We start from the raw sequence: 23,093 nt of genomic DNA on the forward strand, positions 1-23,093 counted from the left end.
GGCCATGTTGAGGTACATCTCGAGGTTGCGATCTGGCATTTAGGGGCCGCGTACGCCGGGGTGCGTGGCGGGTGCGTGCCTTAGGGCGGCCTATAAATAGGTCTTGACAGCGCTGGTCTGAAGGAATCACACATTGGAAGGGGTGTTGTCATCTTTATAGGCGCATCGCAGTGCAGGGGTGGAATGGGGGGGACATACCCTGGGGGCGAGGCCGGCGAATTCGAGGACTTTGATCCCGGTTAGGGGGGGTTGGCCGGGCATTGTGATGGAGGTTGGGGTGGTGGTGAGGATTTTGAGGGGATTGGGTGGTTGATTCAATGGGAGGTTGAGATGTTCAATCCGTTCCAATCTAGATTGATTCTCGGAACCTTTATGGTATTTACACAATACAGATTCGGCGATGCCTGCCGGGAGCCCTTGGCCCACATGTCCCGGTAAGCCGAGGCTCCCGGCCCCGGTCCGTGTGGGGAAGTGAGGAGAAATGGGGAGTGTGGGGTAGGATCCCCGTCGTCTCGGCGGGTTCACGGGAGACTACCGGGGTGGTCGATTGGAAGGGCAACAAAGGAGATCTGGAGGTTATCAGATTAAGTGCTGACGGCGGAGACGGAGGAAAGAGAACGCGCGATATAATTAAATACATACACTAAATTATACACACCTATCGTGGGAACAAGGGCACTCACACGTACCTCCCCAGCAAGGTATCTAAGCGACGTTGGCGGTGATACCCGGTTCGATAACCTCCAGTATCTCCATCAACTCGTCCCAGACCTTCTTCTGCACCATCTTGCCCTTCTCCGACATGACAAACCGACTGGTGGTCTCCACCCTGCCGCCATCCATGTATTTCCCGTGACTCTCTCTCCCCCCGGCGATGGCTGAAGTAAAGGCCCTCGAGCCCTGCTCGGCGGTGCGACCGAAGAACAACAGCGCAAAGCCCAGCATGAACTGGGCGAAGGAAAATAGATCTCTGAAGAGCTCTGACATGCACAGACCGGGGTTTGCCGTGTTCACCACGACGGGGCTCGCCCCGGCACTAGCAGCATCCAACCGGGCCGCGAGCTCCTGCACGATGAGAATGTCGAGTAGCTTAGTTGTCCCATAGCGGTCGTGCATGGCGCCTCCCGGTCGGAATGACTCGAATATATTTGGCAAGTCTTGCTCGACAAATCTCGTCTACGAACACAAGATAGTGAGCAAGGGAGACGGGCCAAGAAAGAGCTGCGCCGGAGTAACTCACAAAAAGATGCGCCTCGCTCGCCACCACGGTCACGGCCGGCTCAACATTGCACCGCGCCGCCGTCCTCTTCATCACCGGCAGCAGCATCAACACCAACAAAAAAGTCGAGATCACATTCGTCGTCACCTGCATCTCATACCTCTCGGCCATCCTGGTGTTGAGGGTGAGCATCGCGCATTCGCCAGCAACACATCCAGCCTGTCCAGCTCGGCCATCCGCGCGGCGGCAGAAGGCGCGCACGCTGTCGAAGGAGCACAGGTCGAGCGGCCATACCTCAATGACCGGAGGAGTGGAAGTGGCGAGGAGGGACTGCTCGATGTCGGCTTTGGCGGCCTCGCCGCGCTCGGTGCGCCGGCAGGCGAGGATCAGGCGGGCGGCGCCCAGCCGGGCAAAATGGCGGGCTGCTTCGAGGCCCAAGCCGCCGTTGGCACCGGTCACGATGACGGTGCGCCCGGCGTAGGAAGTGGTGGGCACGGGGATCCAGCGCAGCTGGCGGCGGAGGAAGGAGAAGGGGTAGGTGAGTCTAGATGGGTGGGTGAGTATTTGGTTGGGGATGAAGGTGGTGGATGACTTACAGGGTCCATTTTTGAAAGGGACAGGGCAAATTTAGTGAGTGTAGTGATGGCAAAGGTAGTTATGGCCAAGTGAGTGTGAAGGGGAGATGATGCAAAATAACAAAAATAATAACTAACTAGTTAATAACTAATTGTTTATATTTCGTTGGCCAAGAAACGCCCAAATCATGTCGATTTCCCCGGGTCAAACAAGCGCCGGTGGCAAAAGCAAGTCTAACCATAATTGGGTTATTTCATAGTTGCGTAATTATGATCAAGTGTATTCGGGTTGGTATTCATAAGTGGAAGATGCATTGCCGCCATTCTGGGAAGGAGGTGAGATAAATGCATTCACTGACGGCGGGTTGGGGTTACACATCACGGCTTGAACCCTAACCCCCATGCCGTTACCGGCCTGTGCCGGCGTCCCGGCTTAGTTATATCGTCGCCGAAAAAGTCGCGGGGCATCGGCGTCGCTGTGATTCGCCTCGGAGAATCAACACCTTCCATTGTCACACCACACAACCACCAATATGTTTTCCCGAACGATACTCTTCTAAAGTAAGCCCCTAGAATACCTCCCAGTATTGACAAATAATTCACTAACTCCATCCCCAGGCAGCCCGGCCAAGCGCCTTCTCGGCAATCTGCCCCATCGTCCGCCCTTCCGTCGCTCCCGCCGCCCCCTCATCCTTCCTCCTCTCCATCGCCGCCCAGCGCCGCCTCCTCTCGGATGGTGTCCGCCAGGCCATCGACAAGGCCGTCGGGTCGGCCCCAGTAGTGCTGTTCATGAAGGGCACACCCGAGACGCCCCAGTGCGGCTTCTCGCGCGCGAGTATCCAGGTGCTGGGTCTGCAGGGCGTCAACCCGGAGAAGTTTGCGGCATACAATGTGTTGGAGGATGCTGAGTTGAGGGAGGGTGCGTTTTTTTTTCTTTATGGTGTTATGGGTGGCAAGACAAAAGCTAACAAAAGCCAGGCATCAAGGAGTACTCCGACTGGCCGACCATCCCGCAGTTGTACATCGACAAGGAGTTCGTCGGCGGCTGCGACATTATCGTGTCCATGCACCAAAACGGGGAGCTGGCCAAGATGCTGGAGGAGAAGGGGGTATTGGTGAAGGAAGAGGGTGCCGCCGAGGGGGGGGGAGAAGCCGGAGTAAAATAAAAAACCAACACCACTGCTTGCGCAGCTGTACATTACATACCCACGATACCACGGCACGTTTAGAACTGTAACACATCCCTTTCTTCCCAACCCCCCCCCCCCCCCCCCCCCCACCAGCTAACTAATCTCATTCACTGCCTAAGAAGATCAGGCCGGATACGCGGCCCCATCCCCACGCATATCACTCCCCCCCGACCACACCCCCGTCCCCTCCACCTCATCCACCGTCCACCTCACAATCTGCCCGCGCCCAAACATCTGCCTGCCCATACCACCCCACCCCCCGAGCACCTTGACCGGATGCCCCAACTTCCGCAGCCCCTCCACCGTCGCCTCGGGCATGCCCTCCTCCACATACACCACCTCGCTATACACATCCCCAACATCCGCCATCCCCGCCCCGATACACACCCTCGGCGCATCCAGCGCCTGCTGCGGGTTGAGCGCGCCCACAATCTGCCCCAGAAGCACCTGCACGTGGCCCTGCGGCTGCATGAACCCACCCATGACGCCAAACACACTATGCAACTCCCCCTTTTGGGGCCCATCCCCGTCCCCCCCCTCTCCGAGACAGGTCACCAGCCCCGGGATGATGGTATGGTAAGGCCGCTTCCGCGGCGCGAGCACGTTGGGGTGGCCGCGGGTCAGGCTGAAGTTCGCGGCCGCGGTTCTGCAGCGTGAAGCCGCAGCCGGCGCGGCACCATGGGCCGAGCCGAAACCCGCGTAGTTGGAGTTGATGAAGGAGATGGCGTTGCCGGCGGAGTCGGCCGCCGCGAAGTAGACCGTGTCGCTGGAGCGGAGGGCCGGGGAGGGAAATGTGTTGGGGTTGGGGTTGCCGTGGGTGAGGTCGGGGGTGGTGGCGGAGGGGTTGAAGAGTTTGGCGCGGGAGGCGAGGTAGGGTTGGGAGATGAGGGAGGCCGAAGGGGACGGGCGTGGTGGTGGGGTCCGTGACGAACCAGTGCGCGTCGGCGAAGGCGAAGGCGGAGGCATTCGATGATGAGCGTGGAGGGTAGGGCGTGGTGTTGTGGTCCGCGGGGGTGAAAGGTGGGGATCTTGCCCTGATGCTTCGAGCTCTTGGAAAATGCCGAGCGCCATCAGCGCTACGATGCCCTGCCCGTTGGGCGGGTGTTCCCAGAGCTCGACGCCGCCGCCGCCGGGGGAGGACCGCGGGGAGGAGCCGCAGCCCTGGCCGCGGAACTTGAGCGAGATGGGGTCGACTGGCTCGCTGCCCTGTTCGAGGTGGTGCGCGAGGTCGGCGAGCTCGAGGTGGCCGCCGCGGTCGCGGACAACCTTGATGATTTCCTCGGCGATGCGGCCCGTGTAGAAGCCCTTTTTGCCTTCTGTCGCGAGCGTGCGGAACGTCCGGGCGAGATTGGGCATCTTCATGATGTCGCCGGCCTTGGGGGCGCGCACCCCATCAGGGGCTGACGGGTCGGCCTTGAGCATCTCCGCAAAGTTGGGGGAAGCCTTGCGGAGGGGTGCCTCGTTGACTTTCCACTAGAGAAATCAGCCTTGGGGACGCGGGAAGGAATGTCAGATCGGGGACCTGACTTACAAAGAAGGCAGTGTCCTCGGAAACAGGGAACCCCTTTTCGGCCAGCTCAATCGCCGGCGCCAGGATCTGTTCCATACTCAGCTTGCCGCTCCCGAACCGCTCGACCGTGTCGACCCATCCCGCCGCGGCGCCCGGTACGGTGGCGGCGTGAACGCTGTTCATGGGCATCTCGCCGAGCTCGTCATCGGCCAGCCCCAAGTCCTTGCGGATCGTCTCGAGTGTGCATTTGCCGCCTGACCTCCCCGAGCCGTTCAGGGCCGACACCTTGCCGGTTTTGGCGTCGTAGTACAGGCAGAACATGTCGCCGCCGATGCCGGTCGACGTGGGCTCGGTGATGTTGAGACCGGCGGCTGGTAGTGTTAGTGTACATGCACGGTGTATAACATGTTCAGGGGTTGACTGGGTAGGTACATACCCACTGCGACAGCAGCGTCCTTAAGATGGGTCAGCTTTGGTGTTTTTGAGACTCAACGGGGCCGGAACTCACAGCAGCATTACCACCAGCATTTAGAATGTCGATGCCGCATTTGGCTGCCAGGGGCTGTGTGCATGCCACCATGCCCTTGGTGCTGTGCACTACACTCCGCCGGCTAGGCCATTTCAAGAACTCGCCGCACGCTGGCGGGTACACGGATGGTGTGGTCAGGGGCATGTTGAGACTCGGGGGCGTGGGGGAGTGTGAAGGAATGTGAATGTCCGTGTAATCAGTCCGGTAAGCTATCTCGGATGCTTCTTAGATCGACGGCGGGACGAGGCTATATATATACTTGGCGGTTATCGTCGTTCTACACGATAGCTCCCCCGATATCCGGCCGGTCGGCATGTGCTTGCGGCCCGGATGGCCCCTCCCCCTCCTTTTGCCTCGCAGGTGGAGATGCGGGGAGCCGAGAGCCGGCCAGGGTCGATCTTCTTGACGTATTACCCGCAGCTCACATGCCTGTACAGGGCAAGCCTTGTGAAGCACGACATGTGTTAGTCCCCTTAGCACGCATATTACAGTCCAAGATATTCATTTTGAACTCCCTTCGCAAATCATACGCATGTATTATTATCGAGTCTTGAGGGGAAATACAGGGACAGATCAGTCTTCGGAACCAATGGCATAGATTGAATACCATCAACTATCACTCATTATAAACACCATCTCAACCCACCCAAACAAGCCCCGTCCAGTCCATACCCCCCTCACCACCCTCACGTCGCCCTCAAATCAGCCACCAACCGCCTCCCCTCCCCCTCGACACACTCCCTCTCATGCACCACCTCCCTCCCCGTCTCCATCAACGCCGCCTCCACCCACTCCCTCACGCCCCTCCAGCTCCCCCATCCTCCTCACATACCCCCCTGCCCCCCTCCCCCAAAAACCTCTCCCCCACCCCCTCGTACGTCTCCAACCTCCAACACCTCCGGCGCAAAAAAAGCATCCACTGCCCCAAACTCCCTGCTGCCCAAAACGGACCTTTGTAACCTCTCCTGCTCCTCCTTGGACATCTCCTTACCCGTTGTAACTCCCCCGCAGACTACTCCCCTTCCACCCCAGGAAACACCCCCTCCCCCAGCGCGATCCGCACCCCGATGTTGAACCCCAGCTGCTGGCGGATGGCGGCAAAGCCCGCGTGCATCTCGGCGACGGCGGAGCGCGCCCACGCGCGGGCGGCGGGGAGCGAGGGGTAGATGGGTTTGGTGGGGTGGGACTCGGCGAGGTGCTCGGTGATGGCGAGGGAGTCCCAGACGACGAGGGGAGGTGGGTTTGGGGTGATGGTATCGCTGGGGTTATTGGTGGTGGTGGTGTCCGGAAGGATGTGCAGGCAGGGGACGTGGGCGACGGGGGAGAAGGCGCGCCATTGGGGCTGGGCGAAGGTGCCTGAGATGAGGGGGTGTAGGTGTTCGGTGAAGGGGATGTCGAGTTGGCGGAAGAGGAGCCAGGCGCGCAGGGACCAGGAGGAGTAGTTCTTGTTGGTGATGTGGAGGTGGTAGGCCATTTTTGTTGTTGTGTGTCACTCTCCTTCCGGTTGTTGTTTTGGTGTTTGTTTTGTTTGCTTCTGGGGAAGGGGATAGTGAGATGATGATGAGTTACCTCGACCTGGGGGACGGTGCCGAAAAATGAAGCGGGGAGTTGAGAGGGGTTATGTTATATAGTGCGCAAGCGTAGGACAAGCTCGTACTACCGTGAGACGGTTACCAAGGCCATTGATTGCACGCCGCCAGACTGTCTCATATAGGCATCTAAGATCATACGCCCTTCGACTGACTGGCCCCACAAGTACAGATCTGGGCGCACTCAACACGACCATTCCTTGCTCTCGAGTGGGGTCAAACAGATAGCAGATAGCCCTTCCGTGGTCACAGCTCTCTCGAACCGCGGCCGCAGCTCACAAGTCTATGTGCTTGCTCACCTGGTTGAGATGGCCCTGTTTGGCATCAAAGATGGATTCTACGCGGTCCTATAAACCCCTTCCCAAGCCCAAAGTTCATGCCGCTTTCGCTGCTGCTGCTTCCGCCTTCTCCTTTGCCTTCTGGGCCTTCTTGGCCTCGGCTTGCCTCAGCTTCTCGAGCTTCTTGAGCTGGTTTTTGGTCATCTTCCCATCGCCCTCTGCCGCCTCACCACCCTCCCCATTCTCGACCACTGGGACGACTATCGTCGCGCGGGGGTTGCCTCCCCACTTTAACGGCCGCGTCTCCATGAACTCCTTGACTGTCTCGTCGCTCACCTTGGCTCTCCTCTCCTGGAAAGCGGCTACGTAGGTCTGGAGCTCCCTGATGCAAATGGCCTTGAGTTCGCCCGTCAGCATCTCCCCCTTCTCGTACTCCCCCTTGATCCTCTCCAGCTCTTCGTCGTCTTCGAGGAAGAAGCGGAGGTATTGGAACGCCACGTCGACGCTAGTGTCGCCGCCAAGGCTTCTGTGTTCCTCAACCGACACCTTGCCGCCCGAGAAAGCGTATTTGTTGATCTTGTTCTTGATCTGGTTGGGGGTGTCCTTCATGAAGACTGCTGCTATCAGCGGGCGACCTTGTGAATCACGGCCTAGTACAGTAACCTACTTGCGGATTCATCAATAGAGGCGGACATCTGCGGGCAATGTTAGCTCAGCCTTCACAATACAAGACCCAAAGGTAGGAGTATACCTTCGTGCCAGGCCCTTGGAGAGCCGGCAGGAAGAGTGAGTGAATGAGGGATGGCTTGGCGTAGGGCTTCCCCTTGTACTTTAACCTCGCCGACACATCCCGTGTCATGCGGAAATCTGCGCTAGTTAATCAAATGCAAATGCCATTAGGCAGTGTTGGGTGCTTACAACTAGGGTTCGTCAGTACGGCAACAACCAAAAGGGTGTGTGGGTAGTCAAGTAGTCAGATACTGCGGGTTGCTTCCAACGCCTGGATAGGGTTCACCTACGGATCTTGGTCGATGGCGCAAGGACTATCACCGTTAGTAATGAAAAATGATGGAACTTCCAGGGCATCTTACATGAGCGCCGGTATCCCGACCGTCTTGGTCTCATCTTCGCCAAAGATATGTGGGAATGACGACGCCCAGCTTGTGGCCCCTGTGCTGCAATTAGTCGCTGTATGGCGAGCCCAGGAAGTGACAACGCGCACCTTGAATGCTGCCAAAGTGAATTCTCCCAATATTGCTACTCTCGTTGAATCCGAAGATGGCGCGGGCCTGGTTGAGTGTGATGTGCTTTGACAGGCGGACGATATTCCTGTAAAAGGCGCCGCCGACATAGTCGAACTGAGCTGGAGTCAGCCCCTGAGCTATCCTGTACCTGACTCCTGTATGTGCTTACATCAGAAAAGATGAAGGTCTTCGCGGGGTCAAAACCAATAGCAATGATGTCCTTGGAGTTGCTATTGCAGTACCCTTGCACTTCTTCGATCGTTCGCTTTTCGGAGAACAGATACCTAGCTTGGTTAGTGTGGCTCTCCGTACAGCCGATAGCCAATTCTTACTTCTCGTCGTCCGTCAACATGATGATGAGCTTTCAAAACGTTAGCATATTACCGACCCCGGTCCGTTACAATTCTTGTCCACGTACTGGCACGTCGAAGGTATCCTGGAGCCCTGGTGCGCCGGTGTTAGCCCCTGTCTGACGAAAACAGCCTCCGATATCCACCAAAAGGCCGCTCCTAAAACAGTCTCATGCGATTGGGGATCCGCGCATACACTTTGTAAACTCGAATGGGATCGTATGCCCCACATGTACACTGTCGGACGAGGGCCCGCGGCCCGTGTACAGGAAGAAGGGCTCGCCGCGTTCATAGCGGTCGAGAATGAGCTCGAAGTCTCGGTGGGAGAAAACAATGCCTCTCCGGAGGAAGTGGTGCGGGCGCTTGCCGGTTACGCGCTCGAAGCGGGCGAGCAGCTCGTCGTCGATCTTCTTGGTGCCGAACTCGTCGACTAACTTGTTGTAGTCGATGGCCTTGACCACGCCGTCCTCGCCAACCTCCCCGGATACCTACAAGCTGTTAGATTCGCCCCTGAGTGCATTTACCGAGCTTAGGTATGCTTTGTTCGTTCTATGACTGACATTGTAAGGATCAATCGTCTGCTTTTGCTGTTTGTGAACGGGTTCGGGAATCGGCGACTCGTCGAGAGACGCCGCGTTGGTGTTTGTGGCCATGCTGTGATCGGAGTTGTTGTCCTGATTCTACACTTCGAATTGCAGCGCGTGGGAGATATGCTCGAGTACAAGATGGCCCGTCCACTACCTTGTAGATTGGTGAGTCAATGTCGAATGTGACTCTGTAATCCGTAAAGTGTCAGGATGGTGGGGGAGGGGCACTTATTGCAGGGGCTTGGCGTCTGAGGAAGGCGGAAGCTGGCGGCAGAATCAATGCCTGCCGAGGGAAATTCCCAGGGGTTCGGCTCAGGCCTGCATTCGCTGAAGTTGCAGCGAGTCACGCTCTGTTGCCGGTTCTATGCCGATGCTCACCACGAGACAGCACCCGGTGTCTTGCGACTATGTTGGCGGCAGCACCATGGGTGTGCCGTAGCTGTGTGCGGTCCTTGAGACGCGCCGGCGTTTCCCATTTTGTTCGGCGGGCTAGCACAGGTATTGCTACTCTAACAGTTGAAAGTCGCAGTTTCAATTCTCCCTCGATTAACCTCGACTTTTCTACCAGAAACCCACACCACACTTCCCTCCGCCCTTCTCGAGCGCGCACGTAAACTTGCCATCGAGCATGACCAATTGAGCGCCGCCCTAGAAAATGACTTTGACGCAAAAAAGGCCAAACGGGCAGGCGAACTCTCGAGAGTTGCCAGCGCGGTCAAGGAGCTCGAAAAAGCCAAGGCTGCCCTCGTTGAGCTCCAGGGCTTGCTAGAGTCGAACGATGCCGAGATGCGGGAGCTGGCGAGAGACGACCTCGAGGCCACAAATGCTCAGCTCGCCGAGTCGAGCCACAACCTCTCGGTGGCCCTGACACCCAAGCACCCGTTCGCCGACATGCCATGCCTGCTCGAAATACGGCCCGGCCCCGGCGGCCTGGAGGGGCGTTTCTTTGCCGACTCTCTCTTTCAAATGTACAAGGCGTACTGCTCGAACAAGGGCTACAGAACGCGGATTGTGCAGTACGAGGCGTCCGACAGCGACGGTTCGACGGGTTCCGAGGGAGAAATCCCTCTGCAAGAAGCCGTGCTCGAGGTCCAGGAAGAGGGCGCATACGGCCTCTTCCGCGGTGAGGCGGGTATGCACCGAGTGCAGCGAGTACCCGCTACCGAGAAGAGCGGACGCACCCACACGAGCGCCGTCGCGGTATGGGTGCTGCCCTCCTTTCCGGAGAACGGCACCTCCGACTCCGAGGCCGACTGGGACAAGCCGGAGAGCGACTTCTACATCGACCCGAACGAGGTGCGGAGCGAGACGATGCGCGCGGGCGGCGCGGGCGGACAGCACGTCAACAAGACCGAGTCGGCCATCCGGCTAACCCACATTCCCACCGGCACGACGGTCAGCATGCAAGACTCGCGGTCGCAGCAGCGGAACCGCGAGGACGCGTGGCGGCTGTTGCGGTCTAGGCTTGCCCAGCAGCGGCGCGAGGCGAGAGAGGAACAGGCTCGCCAGCTGCGCAGCAGCGTGCTGGCGAACTCGCAAATCACTCGTGGGGACAAGATCCGGACATACCAGTACCAACAAGACCGGTGTACAGACCACCGGAGCGGGCTGAACACCCACAACCTGCCGGATGTTCTCCGGGGCGGCGAGACGCTAGAGAAGGTCATGGACAGCGTTCAGAATTGGCTGGTCAACAAGGACATCGAGGCGCTCATTGCTGACGAGGAAGCAGCTGCCGCCCCGTCGAAGAAGAAGAAGGGCAAATGATCTACTCTCGACTTGACCCGTATGTATTAAAATCTTTGTATCTACGGTACATCACAAACAGATGGATGGATAGATCAATACCCGGATAGATAACAGTCGAATCCATGTTTAGACTTCACCTCTCAATCACAAATACTGGATCTTATGAAGCCTCGAGGAGCCACTTGGACAAGGCCTGTTGAATCACTCCACTGTCTAGGTCGATCGCGGTCCCTCGAACAGAGCATTGCTTGGTCACCCTCCTCTAAGTTAACTCTTACGTACATCCACACGAGATTCGCAGCCCTATGGGATCCCGAGATTCCCATCAAACAGGAAAAAGTAAGAAGAACGGGAGGGAAGGTTGTCGAGTCGGACCCCTCAACATAAACTCCGGCCCCCAAGTTCGTGGACCAATCAAACTTCAATCTTTTCCCTTCCACCTCCCTAATCGGGACAGTCCTTCGACTTATCCTTGGCAGCACGGGAGCACCTCCCCAACCCCGTCTAGCTGCCCACCTGCCGCTGCACGATCGGCGTCTGCATGGAACCGTGCCACCTCCTTTCATCATTCCTTTGGCCTTAATGTATAGGATGACCCAAACACCCAAGTTACACAGCTGTGTCAACATGCCACACCTACTTCTTCTTCCGAAGGGCTGCAGACGCCACATTCTCAGGGAAATAGTATACATCGCATTACACACGCACATCCGGATGAATTCGCAAAAAAGAACCCCGCAGTCAACCGATATCCAAAGGTGGATGTACCGCGTGTCGACTATCTCCGGAATCTATCCCTGCGAGGCTCATTCCAATTGACTTCCTGGACGGGTAGGTGCAGAGCAGCTACCGTGGCATCGCGCATGCTATTAGCTCAACTCGCTTGCCCTGCCTTTCTGTTCCCATTGGGCATGACTCGGGACCGTCTGATCCTGATATCTCTGACAATGCAATACCCATCAATCAATATGCGGTTTCGGTGCCCGGTGGGTATCCCGGGTGGTATCGGGGGTAGCTCGGTACAGGGGGTGACGGGACCGAAAGCTTGCTTGGGGTTCGTCACCTTCCTACCTGATATCCCGAAGGCGGAATGTTATTCCTCGGTCCAAGATCGGGGTGCGGGCAGCAGCAGTACGTACGTAATCTAGTCGCTGTCATCCGAAGTATGGGTATATATATCTAGGTAGGAACTAGTTCCCACCACGCCGCAATGCGCGAGTCGAACTGTAGCCCAGCTTTCACTCAACCCTAGTAAAAATGTTGTGGACAAGCCTCCTCCCGGCGCTGCTGCTCACGGGGGTGGCGGAAGCTGCTGGCCGAAGTATCGCGCATGCTGGGAAACGTCATGTTGAGCATGCTGCGAAACGGGCGAAGCCGAACCTTGTCGCAGACCATCCTCGCCGGGTGATTGAGCGAGAACAGACCGGGCACAAGTTCTTGAATGATAATACCACCAGTGAGCACCCTACGACGCCAATGGACTGAGATTGTGTTACTAATATGCCGTTGTAGGATTCGCGGTTGATGGAAAGGGGATCCCGGATGTCGACTTTGACGTCGGCGAGTCTTATGCCGGCCTGCTCCCTATCAGCGGTGACCCAGACGACGAGAACAACCTGTTCTTCTGGTTTTTCCCCTCGACCAACCCGGCGGCCGACAAGGAGATTCTTATCTGGTTGAACGGTGGCGTAAGTTCCCCAGGAAAGATCACACATCCACGATACGCAGGCTAATAGTGATTTTTTGTAGCCTGGGTGCTCGTCTTTTGAAGGCTTGCTTCAGGAAAATGGGCCCTTCTTGTGGCAATACGGCACTTACAAGCCGGTCAAGAACCCCTGGAGTTGGCACACTCTGACCAACATCGTCTACATCGAGCAGCCCGTCGGCACCGGCTTCACCACCGGCAAGGCCACCATCACAAACGAGGAAGAGCTTGCCGAGCAGTTCATGGGCTTTTGGAAGAACTTTATCGACACCTTTGGCATGCACGGCTACAAGGTGTACATTGCCGGAGAGTCCTATGCGTAGGTCCCCTCCCCCCCTCCTCCGCATCAACTAATACTATTCCCCAAATCCCCACTAACCTCCACAAACAGCGGCTACTACTGCCCGTACATCGCCAGCGCCTTCCTCGACGCCGAGGACAAGACATACTACGACATGTCCGGCCTGACCATCTACAACCCGTCCCTCGCAGCCGACGAGATCCAAGAACCCATCCCCGCGGTGCAATTCACCGAGTACTGGGGCGGACTCTTCCCCTTCAACGACACCTTCCGGGCCGACCTCAAGCGGCGCGAACAGGAATGCGGCTACGCTGACTTCGTAGCCGAATACCTCGTCTACCCCCCCAAGGGCCCCATGCCATCCCAACTCCCAGGCACGCACCCCAACGGCACCACCCGCGACGAGTGCTGGAACATATACTGGGATATTTTCGACGCGATCCTGCTCCTCAACCCCTGCTTCGATATCTACCAAGTCGCCACCACCTGCCCCCTCCTGTGGGACGTGCTCGGCTTCCCGGGGTCGATGCCCTACCTACCCGAGGGCGCATCCATCTACTTCGACCGGGCCGACGTGAAGGCCGCCATCCACGCGCCGGCCAACAGCACGTGGGAGGAGTGCTCGTCGGACGACGTCTTCGTCGGCGGCGTCGACCGCTCCCCGCCCTCCACCGTCTCCGCCCTGCCCCACGTCATCGACGCGACCCAGAACGTCATCGTCGGCCACAGCGCCCTCGACATGATCCTGCTCGCCAACGGCACCCTGCTCGCCCTGCAGAACATGACCTGGGGCGGCGCCCGCGGCTTCTCCCAGCGCCCGGACCAGCCCTTTTACGTGCCGCAGAATGCCATGACCGACGCCTCGACCCTGGCGGCGGCCGGGGTGTTTGGGAGTCTGGTGTCCGAGCGCGGGTTGACGTACGTGGCGGTGGACCTGGCCGGGCACATGGTGCCGCAGTACGCGCCGTCCGCGGCGTATCGCCATGTCGAGTACATGCTGGGAAGGGTGGATTGCATGAACTGCACGAAGCCGTTCACGACGGACCCGGCGACGCCGCAGAGCGTGGGGGAGCTGGGGAAGGGTACCGCGCCGCAGGGGTGGAGTACTGGGATGGGGAAGGGGAAGGGGAAGGGTGATGGAAAGGGGAAGGGGAAGGCGGATCCCCGGCTGCGGAGGAGGACGAGATAGACGGTTATCAGAATCGCCGGGACCATAAATGCATACAGCTGATGAGGAATCGGCTTTACATTGATGGCCAGTAATGACAGTGATCCCACGTGTCCCTGTGTCTCCTGTCGGCCTGTCCTTGTCCTCGCCAGGCCTTCAAAAGGCCGACACCATGATGCTATCATACAAAATGCACAGAGAGTGGAACCAGGCAAAGGCCCGCGCCTTCAAAAACTTGCAGTATTTTCCCCGCCCTCCCCGCCTTGGTGGTCATGAGCGTAACTCCGTCGTGAAAAAATCCCGTGATATCAAAACAGTGATCCGATACGCCGTTGCCCGAGAGCTATAAAACAGGGATGAAGATATAAAATGTACAACACGGGAACCGCCAGGGAGCTGGCTTCCCTTTGAAGCCCGCCTCAATAGTTGAAGCGCGGATTGGAAAGTGAAGGGGAGTAGAAATGTCGATTCGAATCAACTCAACGCATCGTGTTGCGTGGCGAGGCGAGAGAGCGCGTGATGTGCGTCAAAGAGATGGTCCGTCCTGAAACAAGATGGGCATGCCGATGAATAGCCCAAAGTCGGAATGTTGCTGTAGTCGGGAATGTTCGTTTCCTTCCAAATCGAGAAGGTAGCACAGCGGACAGGCTTTGTTCAACGAGCAGCTTCTGCTGCCCCGCGTTGGCTCGCCATCTTCCTCAGCTCGAGCACACCCATGATGCCCGTCTGCCGTAGCCTTTCGAGGATCATGCACATGCCCTCGCGGCTCTTGCCAAGCTGATCCTGCGTCTTGGTCGATGCGAGCGTCTCGATGCTGCGCTGGACGCCCCGGGCGCCCAGTCGTGCAAAGAACCCGCCGCCGCCTTCGTTCACGGCCGCTTCTGCCTGTGCCTGTGCCTGCCCCAGCCGGTCCCGGATACGCTCGCCCAGCCGGGAGCGGAACACCACCCTGGTCTCGACATCTGTGTTGTCTGCTGCCGGCTTCGTCTTGGGCACGGCATAGAGCTGTCTCTCAACTACCGAGAGCACGCCAACAAAGTTGAGGTTCCGGCTTTCCGTCGCCATCCATCCCTCGCGCATGTCCACGATGCTCGTCTCAAGGATGTACGATGCCTTGTCCGTCGTGCCCCCCGTCAGGGACGAGGGCAGTAATTTCATGACACCGGGGGGGAGGCGTGACTTTTTGAGGTGAATGCGTGTCGTGTGTAGACGGCCTGTGTCCCTGTCGACGTGCGAGGAGATGGTGTCGGTGCTGAGAACATGGCTGGCAAAAGGGTTGAGCTGCGGGGAACAGTACCGGAGGAAGAAAGCGAGGGTAACCGTCGGGAAGGGGTGCGAATAGGTGTGGCTGGTGGTGTGTGTGAGGACCATGTTGCCTTTTTTTTTGCGGGTTCGAGATGCGTATAAAATTGAAATCGAATTGGTTGTACGGGATGTTCGAAGTGGTGATGGAATCTGGTTTCTGGGGGGGCAAGGAGCTTGGATCTCCAGGCCTGACGCGGGGGAGGCGATAGCTCGAGTTACACAAGGTCGAGGCTCGATCGGGTGGAATTGAGACGATGTAGGTACGAAGCAGCTTAGCTCCTTCGGTCGTGCTGCAGCGGGGGTCGTGCGAGAAGCCAGTCCAACTGTCTTCACAGATTGGACATCGGGGACGTCTTCTTGCGAGCAAAGACTTTCTCGGTGGTTTCCGGCCTCGTGGCTCGGCTTCTTCTCGTCGGTATCAGAGCGTGCTCCGGCGAAAAGTTCGCTCGGGATACCCCGATTTGGTACACGAGATGCTCTCACAATCGGAAGAGGTGGGAAGAATTAGGTTATATATCGGTCTGATTGGGAGATACCCCGGACGAAGTGGGTGGCCAAACGAGCCAGAGGGGGGGCGTAACGGTGACGATCATCAGGTCATCGTTCGCAGGAGCTTGTGCACTTTTTGGGTGGCCCCGCTTCAATCCGGAGATGGAAGCGAAGCAGCCGAGAACTCACGAGGGAGGGTGACTAACGACTGTAGCAGCTTTGCCCTCTCACATGCAAAACGTATCTGCAGACAGACCCTTAGAATTTTAAATAAGTGTGTGTACATAGCTAATGGCAATCCAAAATACGAAAGACTTCTTTTACGTCAACCCATCATCCCTGGGCTAAGTACTTAGCGTTGTTGCTGGCCAGCTGGTTGATAGTGTAAAGAGTCACCTCAGCTGCGAACAAATGTGGGGCCGCAGCTTCTCTCCTGTTCTCGAATCTTTTCTGCCTGAGGACAACGCTCGTGCAGACCAGGCAAAAACCAGAGGCACCGCTTAGTCACCAAGGACAGGCTGCGTGGGCACTTGAACTCAAACGCAGCCCTCGCCTTTCCAAATCGTCAGCCATCTTCCCTTCCTTTTCTGCCTCTTCCAAACACGACAACGCGGCACCCATACCACGCCGGGCCATCGAAACATCATATCCACGAAGGCGGCTTATCGCCCCCATTTCTTCTAGGAGCGGCGACTATAGATACCTTACTTTCAGTTCCACCTTCCGCCACTGCGACCGAGAACAAAGCGAACGGCCGTCGCTTGGAACCACGCTCGACACGAGAGCCCCGACCTAATCCACGGCAGAATTGTCGCCGTCACTGTCGTGGAATATTTGGCCGACCACATCTAAGCTCGTCTTTCTGCGCGCTTTACTAACCAGGTGTTTCTGAATTGCTGGCCGTGGTGGTGGTGCTACTCAGGAGGAGATCAATTGCGATTCTCCATTCACCCAGTTTTCAATAGGCAGCCAGAGTTTTGCAAGGGGTCTTTGTATTGCAATTTCTTTTCTTGCTTAACCACTCATTCATAAAGCGCTTTCTGTCTCTCTTTGAGAACAATCAGAATTGACTGCATCCAACTCTGGCGTTGAGAAAGAGAAGAGACGAGCACTACTGTGGCCGTGGGCAATCCTACAAGAACAAGAAAAAAAAACATCAAGTCATTTCTTCTCCATTCACCTTGTGCGAAACAGGCTTCGAAAGCACTTAATACTCACAGCCCGTTGCGAAGGCAAACTGCTTCTTGCGGCAGACCTCAACACCCCTTGCGCAAAACACAAACATCACTGTAAAGCGCTCACGCGACACCCATCAAAATGGCTTCCTCGGTCTTCTTCAAGTTCAAATCTCAGAAAGAGCCCACGCGTGTGGAGTTCGACGGGACAGGCATCTCTGTCTTCGAGTTGAAACGTGAAATCATCCTACGAAGCGGTCTCGGCGATGGAACCGACTTCGACCTTGTTATCTGCGCCGACGAGGGCATGAAGGAGGGTATGTATCCGAGGCATGGTCACACACATCACAATGCTAGGCACGCTAACGACGGTCCAGTGTATGACGATGATACCACCATTATCCCCCGCTCCACAACGGTCATCGCCCGCCGCATGCCCCCCAAGGTAGCCGGTAGAGGAGGCGCCGCTCGCTATGTCTCCGGGAAGATGCCCGTACATGCAAAGAACTCGTCGCGGCGAGAGCAGGTCGCCAAGCCAGCTGTCAAGGCACAATCTAACACGCTAGCGCAGCTGAGCAGTGCGATGACAGAAGAAGAGAAGATGGCGGCAGTCTTCCAGGCGCAAACCGAAAACTTCAGTTCCCGCGAGGAAGAGATGGCTACGTATGTCCCCCATTCCCATTTGAGTAGTATTCGGCGCTAACACAGTGTAGACAACAATACGTAGCCAAGGGAGGTCCCAAGAAACCGGCCAATGTCCCCGACCACGAACCCCCTCAGGGCTACATCTGCTACCGGTGTGGTGAGAAGGGCCACTGGATCCAACTTTGCCCAACAAACGACAACCCCGAGTACGACAACCGTCCCCGCGTCAAGAGAACCACCGGCATCCCCAGGTCGTTCCTGAAGACAGTAGACAAAGCGACAGCGCTTGGCCAGAACGCCGATGGCGAGGACTCAAAGACTCCGTCCGGCATCATGGTCAATGCGGACGGAGAGTTCGTGATTCATGAACCTGACAAGGCAGCTTGGGAGCAGTTCCAGGCTAAAGCCAAGGCGAACCCCGCCGCGCAGAAGGCCGCTGCCGAGGAGGACAAGGTCATCCGGGAACGAGGTTTGGAGTGCCCCGTCGACAAGAAAATGTTCATAGAGCCAATGAAGACTCCGTGTTGTGAGAAGACGTATTGCAATGATTGCATCACCAATGCTCTCATTGAGAGCGACTTCGTCTGCCCGGCTTGCAAGGCGGAGGGCGTCCTGATCGATGATCTGAAGACGGATGAGGAGGTTGTGGAGAAGATCAAGGTGTTTCTTGCCGAGAAGGATGGTAAGAAGGAGGGCTCCCCAGCGGACACACAGTCGCCAGCAACCATCGGCAGAGATGAGGCCGATAGCAAACCTGACGGAAAAGCGAAATCACCATCACCCACTCCTGTAGCGCCGACGACAAATCAACCAGGAAAGTCGTCGACCTCAACCCCGCAAAGCGCCGCGTCCACGCTCGCTACCGGTGCGCAAGCCCAGACTTCCCAGAAGCGTGCCGCAGAGGATGCCTTGGAGAACCCCAAAATCCCCAAAGCGCCAAAAGCCATGCAGAAGGCGCAAGAAGTTCAACAAAACATGACGCCAATGATGGGCGGCGTACCAGGTATGGCCGGCATGGCCGGGGCAAACGGCATGAACGGCATGCCGATGGGTGGGATGCCTATGATGTACCCGGGCATGCCCATGATGGGTGGCAACTACGGGCCCATGGGTGGTATGCCCAACATGGGTATGGGTATGGTGAACCCAATGATGAATCCCATGATGGCAGGCCAGATGGGCGGCGGCTACGGCGGCATGAACAACATGGCCGGTGGTCCCGGGTACAACGCTGGCAACTGGGGTGGGCCCGGCGGCATGGGCATGAACAACGGCAACATGGGTGGCGGACGGATGAATGGAATGGGCATGGGCGGTGGTTACGGCGGCGGCGCGCAACAACATCATCAACAGTACCAGCAGGGCCACGGGCAGCAGCACTTTGGGAACCAACAGGGCCACAGTCAAGGGCAGCAGCACTTTGGGCACCAACACAACAATAAAAACTTTGCTTACCAGCCCGCTGTTGAGGAGGACGACGCCTACTTCCGCAAGCCAGTAAACCCACACCGGCATCAAAATCGCCAGCGCCGCGTCCGGCCTAGCGATTATAGGGAGCTCTAAAGGAATTTCGCCAAAAAGGACTTCGCTGGCATGAACATTGTCGTCTAGACGCACTACTTCCGCGCCCATACATCGCCGTAAATAACAGCACTCGGCAACCGAAACCAGTTGCCCTCATCACATACATCTCGATTCCACGTCATGGGTTACTCTTGTCTCGGGACCGCGGGGCCACATATATACGAGATTTACCATGGCCGGTCACTGATCATTGCCTTTACGGCATTTTTGTCACTGGAGGGGATTGCCATTCCGGCATGAGAGGAGGAGGGAACTTTATTGGACCAATCTATGCATGGGTATTAATGGCGTATACCTTGGGATTTGGCGTTGAGGGAAGGGCTGGCTTTTTTTGTTTTTCCCAACCGGTCTCTGAAGGGACGAGCGTTGCATTGAGTGTTACTACGGGTTGGGATCGCTCACAGGCCGTTTGGTGGCTTTTTTTGGTTGTATAACTATGGCTATAGCATGTTTCCGCTTAGCATAGAGGGAATGGAATCCCATGCATATCTCACAATTTAACTACTTGACGAGCGTATGATGTTTATGTGTTCGATTTGAATCTAACGACTGGGGCTTCTATCCATAGCGCCTATCCGCACGTATTCGCCATTCCTTGACCACCTACTCCATCCATAGCATGCTCGAATCCCCGACACCTCATATGCGGTTGCCATCGACAAAAAAATACAGTCAACGCAAGAGGGTATCTACAACCCCAAGCCTGTCTCCATCCCGACCGTCAGTCACATCGAGGCCGAAATACCGTTACCCACTTGTCTCCGCTCCCGTTCCGCAACCCCCGACCCTACGAAGGCGGCACAAACGGGGTGACCAGCATCTCGCTGAAGCGCTCGAGGCGCTCCTTGCCCCTGACCTCCTCGACGAGCAGGGGCATCTTGACGACGTTGAACTCGTCGTAGAGCTCCTCGATCTGCTCGAGGTACTTCTTCTGCATGCGGCGGCGGGCGGTGCACTGCTCGCAGTCGGAGCCCGGCTTGGGGAACAGCAGCTGGTTGACGACGATGCTGTGCGTGTCGATGCCGTAGCTGGCCAGCTCCTGGATCATGCGCTCCGTCTCGTACAGCGACAAGAACTCGGGGATGCACACGCACACAAACGTCGTCAGCCGCTCGTCCTTGAACTGCGTGTTCACCTCCGAGATGGTCGCCCGCAGCGTTTCCAGCTTCTCCATCATCTCGTTGAGGTTCTGCCCGTTAGGGAGTGTCCCGTTGCTGCCGAGGAATCCGTTGAGGAGCGGGCCGTATTGGTTTGAGAGCTGGGAGACTTTGGCGAGCGCCTTCTCGAGGACGGACGGGAATTGGAGGAAGCGGAGGGTGTGACCGGTCGGTGCGGTGTCGAAGATGATCGTCTCGTACGAGAGCGACTTGACTTGCTTGAGGACCTCAGCGAAGGACATGGCTTCGTCGATACCGGGGATCTGTAGGCCGTCATCGGTCAGTCGAATGTTTTACGCTTAGAAATCCGGCAGAGGAGGCTGCCTCTTACCGCAAAGGCCAAGTCCTGCATCATCCCTCCCATGCCGCCCATGTCGGCGCCGGCGTCGCCTTCGCCCTGCCCCGCCAATAGATCCTGGATGCTGCCGTTGGGGTCGATCTCCATGGCGCTCAGGTTCTCGAAGCCGTCAATGAGACGGGCCTCCTTGCCGAACTTTTGGCTGAAAGCATCGCTGAGGTTGTGGGCCGGGTCGGTTGAGATGAGCAGCACGGAGCGGCGCACTTTGGCGAGCTGGATGGCCAGCGAGCAGGATGTGGTCGTCTTGCCCACGCCGCCCTTCCCGCCAACGAAGATCCAACGCAGCGACCGCTGGTCAAGGATCGACTGCAGCGTCGGCTCCATGGCGTCGCCGTCGTCGACGTTGATGAGCGTGGCCGACATGTTGGGCAAGGGTGTTCGATAAAGGGTTGGGTTGTGGACTTTTGGTTTTGGTATGGTTGTTGCGGGGAGGGCTACGAGGTAGTGCAAATAGGTTCGGTCCGGGGTTCTTGATCGTTTGTGTTGTAGGAAACGGGAAGGAGTTCGTAGCCTTGAGCCGCCAATCACGTCGATAACGGTCAGTGGTGTTTTGGGCTCCTTTGGAACCTATTCGAAATGCAAAGTCACTTCCGGGACGCGGCCGGTTCGTGGGGTCGAGCCCGGCTCCGGGCAGCGTCACAAGGGTTGGTGGGGTAAAGCGACTGCAGGGGGGTTACAGAGGGACAGAGGGGTTGATTTGGGCTGGCATGTGGCTGCTCAGCTGAACCACCCGCTAACTCTAGACCAAGGGTTCTGGTGGCAACATCCAAGGGAGTTTTGTCTCCAACTGGGAAGAGCTGAGAGATTCGTGTCCGAGACCTTGGAAGTGAACAGAGCGCCGCACTCAGGCATTCCAATAAATCGCCTGGATCCTCGTAATACAGTCTGCAATTTTTGACCGCCTCTTCTATTAGCCAACCCCATCAGAAACATCAGAAACATCAGGAACGATTCAAGCAATAGGCGACCGAAACGGCCATTCATCGACTCTCCGTTGTCCCCTTGGGGACGTGGGGCTGAGCGGGAGTGGTCAACAACAGCCTCCAAGCAATTAGTGTCATTGTCAGCTCCGCGGATCGTGTGGTAACGATCTCAAGTTGTACCCTAGGCAGCAGAATAAACACTCCGATCTTGCCGCTGCCAAAGCGAAGTATATGCGTTCCCCTGAAAATGTGTATATAAAGCCCAGTGTCCGAGTATTTACCAGACCTCCGGAGTGCATAGGTTGTCCTTGTTTTGCTCACGCTATGCTGTGCTCAGTTGGAGTTGGTTCCACTCCTTCATTGTTACCCCTCACCAAGCAGCACAGCCTTACCTTGACGACCCCACCACCGCAACAACAACACAACGATCGCCAACTTACACAGTAAACAACTGAAACCCGCCGTGTAAGTGAGGCAACCAGTTTTCGTACCGTATCCCGTGTGTTCTTTTTTCGATATATAAACTCCACACTCCCCACCAGTTCTCCCCAGTTCCCCGCTTACACCCCGCAACACCAGGCCGATCATCACGAACCATCATCGCCGGGTAGCAGCAGCACCACCCTAAACTCGCGAGCCGAGAGAGCGACAACCAAACAGAAAACAACCCCAATCAAACCACACTCCCATCACCACCGCCAAAATGGCCACCGACACCACCGAAACCAAAGACCGCATAACCTGCCACGTCCTCGACACCACCACCGGCCAGCCCGCCCGCAACATGCGCGTCAAGCTCGAACTCACCTCCACCCCCAACCCCCCCCACGCCACCGCCACAACCACCCCCACCACAACCACAACCACCACACCCCCCCCTCCACCGCGTCTTCGAATCCCTTACCGACGACGACGGCCGCATCAAATCCTGGCTGCCCTACTCCTCAGCCACCTCCTCGGGCGAGGTACCGGTATGCACGCTGGGGGACGTGCTGGGCGGGATCTCGGGGCCCAGCCAATGGACGCTGCGGTTTGACAGCGCGGGGTATTTTGGCGGGGCGGAGCAGACGTTTTATCCCGAGGTCGGGGTGACGTTTACGGTGCTGGAGGGGGAAAGATATCATGTGCCGTTGTTGTTGGCGCCGTTTGGGTATAGCACTTATCGGGGGAGTTAGGTGAGAGGTAGTGGGTGGGGGGAGGTGGGGGATGGGAGGTTATGTTCTTTGTGGGTTTTCGCGGGGATGGGGAGGGGAGTGATGGTTGACATTTTAGCTCAGGGGTTGTGGGTTGGAGCGGGCATCCCGAATTTGTAGTTCAGTTAGTTCTGCGCTTTTGGTAGTTGAAGAAATTAGCCGTTGTGTTGTGTTGTTTGGCTTGACTACCCCGGAGTGTAACAGCGGCTAGCAATGGCAGAGTTGGTGTTGCGAGTTGAGAAGAGGAAGAGGAAGGGTGGAGTTTAACCC

The 23,093-nt window shown here is 57.2% G+C and overlaps 12 protein-coding genes across 12 annotated transcripts in view; 6 read left to right on the top strand and 6 right to left on the bottom strand.

Annotated features, from left to right (window-relative positions):
- Positions 1 to 261, bottom strand: part of CHGG_07183 (uncharacterized protein) — a gene marked incomplete at both ends in the record, with an annotated part of 1,196 nt that extends 935 nt beyond the window's left edge. The window contains one exon of the mRNA XM_001224838.1: positions 199 to 261. Within this exon, the coding sequence (XP_001224839.1) occupies positions 199 to 261 (63 nt within the window). The remainder of the gene's footprint in view (positions 1 to 198) is intronic.
- A 444-nt stretch (positions 262 to 705) lies between these two features.
- Positions 706 to 1,824, bottom strand: CHGG_07184 (uncharacterized protein; the record flags this gene model as incomplete). The annotated part of the gene is made up of 3 exons (XM_001224840.1): positions 706 to 1,176; positions 1,241 to 1,729; positions 1,816 to 1,824. 3 exons carry the CDS (start codon positions 1,822 to 1,824, stop codon positions 706 to 708), a joined length of 969 nt encoding a protein of 322 aa, XP_001224841.1.
- On the top strand, positions 1,680 to 2,960 carry CHGG_07185 (uncharacterized protein; the record flags this gene model as incomplete). Its single annotated transcript, XM_001224839.1, has 4 exons — positions 1,680 to 1,685; positions 1,818 to 1,849; positions 2,417 to 2,687; positions 2,769 to 2,960. 4 exons carry the CDS (start codon positions 1,680 to 1,682, stop codon positions 2,958 to 2,960), a joined length of 501 nt encoding a protein of 166 aa, XP_001224840.1.
- A 147-nt stretch (positions 2,961 to 3,107) lies between these two features.
- Positions 3,108 to 5,167, bottom strand: CHGG_07186 (uncharacterized protein; the record flags this gene model as incomplete). The annotated part of the gene is made up of 4 exons (XM_001224841.1): positions 3,108 to 4,457; positions 4,516 to 4,865; positions 4,931 to 4,949; positions 5,003 to 5,167. 4 exons carry the CDS (start codon positions 5,165 to 5,167, stop codon positions 3,108 to 3,110), a joined length of 1,884 nt encoding a protein of 627 aa, XP_001224842.1.
- An 868-nt stretch (positions 5,168 to 6,035) lies between these two features.
- CHGG_07187 (uncharacterized protein) lies at positions 6,036 to 6,497 on the bottom strand (the record flags this gene model as incomplete). Its single annotated transcript, XM_001224842.1, has 1 exon — positions 6,036 to 6,497. One exon carries the CDS (start codon positions 6,495 to 6,497, stop codon positions 6,036 to 6,038), a length of 462 nt encoding a protein of 153 aa, XP_001224843.1.
- Positions 6,498 to 6,986: 489 nt separating this feature from the next.
- Positions 6,987 to 9,137, bottom strand: CHGG_07188 (uncharacterized protein; the record flags this gene model as incomplete). Its single annotated transcript, XM_001224843.1, has 10 exons — positions 6,987 to 7,504; positions 7,558 to 7,585; positions 7,642 to 7,757; positions 7,910 to 7,933; positions 8,113 to 8,248; positions 8,304 to 8,418; positions 8,467 to 8,495; positions 8,553 to 8,578; positions 8,681 to 8,972; positions 9,045 to 9,137. 10 exons carry the CDS (start codon positions 9,135 to 9,137, stop codon positions 6,987 to 6,989), a joined length of 1,377 nt encoding a protein of 458 aa, XP_001224844.1.
- Positions 9,138 to 9,495: 358 nt separating this feature from the next.
- CHGG_07189 (uncharacterized protein) lies at positions 9,496 to 10,838 on the top strand (the record flags this gene model as incomplete). The annotated part of the gene is made up of 2 exons (XM_001224844.1): positions 9,496 to 9,499; positions 9,640 to 10,838. 2 exons carry the CDS (start codon positions 9,496 to 9,498, stop codon positions 10,836 to 10,838), a joined length of 1,203 nt encoding a protein of 400 aa, XP_001224845.1.
- Positions 10,839 to 12,077: 1,239 nt separating this feature from the next.
- Positions 12,078 to 14,015, top strand: CHGG_07190 (uncharacterized protein; the record flags this gene model as incomplete). Its single annotated transcript, XM_001224845.1, has 4 exons — positions 12,078 to 12,276; positions 12,333 to 12,508; positions 12,570 to 12,844; positions 12,917 to 14,015. The coding sequence occupies 4 exons, from the start codon at positions 12,078 to 12,080 to the stop codon at positions 14,013 to 14,015; spliced, it is 1,749 nt and encodes a 582-aa protein (XP_001224846.1).
- A 440-nt stretch (positions 14,016 to 14,455) lies between these two features.
- Positions 14,456 to 15,146, top strand: CHGG_07191 (uncharacterized protein; the record flags this gene model as incomplete). The annotated part of the gene is made up of 2 exons (XM_001224846.1): positions 14,456 to 14,515; positions 14,730 to 15,146. 2 exons carry the CDS (start codon positions 14,456 to 14,458, stop codon positions 15,144 to 15,146), a joined length of 477 nt encoding a protein of 158 aa, XP_001224847.1.
- Positions 15,147 to 17,105: 1,959 nt separating this feature from the next.
- Positions 17,106 to 19,171, top strand: CHGG_07192 (uncharacterized protein; the record flags this gene model as incomplete). The annotated part of the gene is made up of 3 exons (XM_001224847.1): positions 17,106 to 17,280; positions 17,341 to 17,626; positions 17,677 to 19,171. The coding sequence occupies 3 exons, from the start codon at positions 17,106 to 17,108 to the stop codon at positions 19,169 to 19,171; spliced, it is 1,956 nt and encodes a 651-aa protein (XP_001224848.1).
- An 808-nt stretch (positions 19,172 to 19,979) lies between these two features.
- Positions 19,980 to 21,070, bottom strand: CHGG_07193 (uncharacterized protein; the record flags this gene model as incomplete). The annotated part of the gene is made up of 2 exons (XM_001224848.1): positions 19,980 to 20,612; positions 20,681 to 21,070. 2 exons carry the CDS (start codon positions 21,068 to 21,070, stop codon positions 19,980 to 19,982), a joined length of 1,023 nt encoding a protein of 340 aa, XP_001224849.1.
- A 1,263-nt stretch (positions 21,071 to 22,333) lies between these two features.
- CHGG_07194 (uncharacterized protein) lies at positions 22,334 to 22,666 on the top strand (the record flags this gene model as incomplete). Its single annotated transcript, XM_001224849.1, has 1 exon — positions 22,334 to 22,666. One exon carries the CDS (start codon positions 22,334 to 22,336, stop codon positions 22,664 to 22,666), a length of 333 nt encoding a protein of 110 aa, XP_001224850.1.
- Positions 22,667 to 23,093: the final 427 nt, after the last annotated feature.

The sequence above is a fragment of the Chaetomium globosum genome, genomic scaffold, assembly GCF_000143365.1.
Source record: "Chaetomium globosum CBS 148.51 scaffold_5 genomic scaffold, whole genome shotgun sequence".
Classification (NCBI taxonomy): Eukaryota; Fungi; Ascomycota; class Sordariomycetes; order Sordariales; family Chaetomiaceae; genus Chaetomium; species Chaetomium globosum.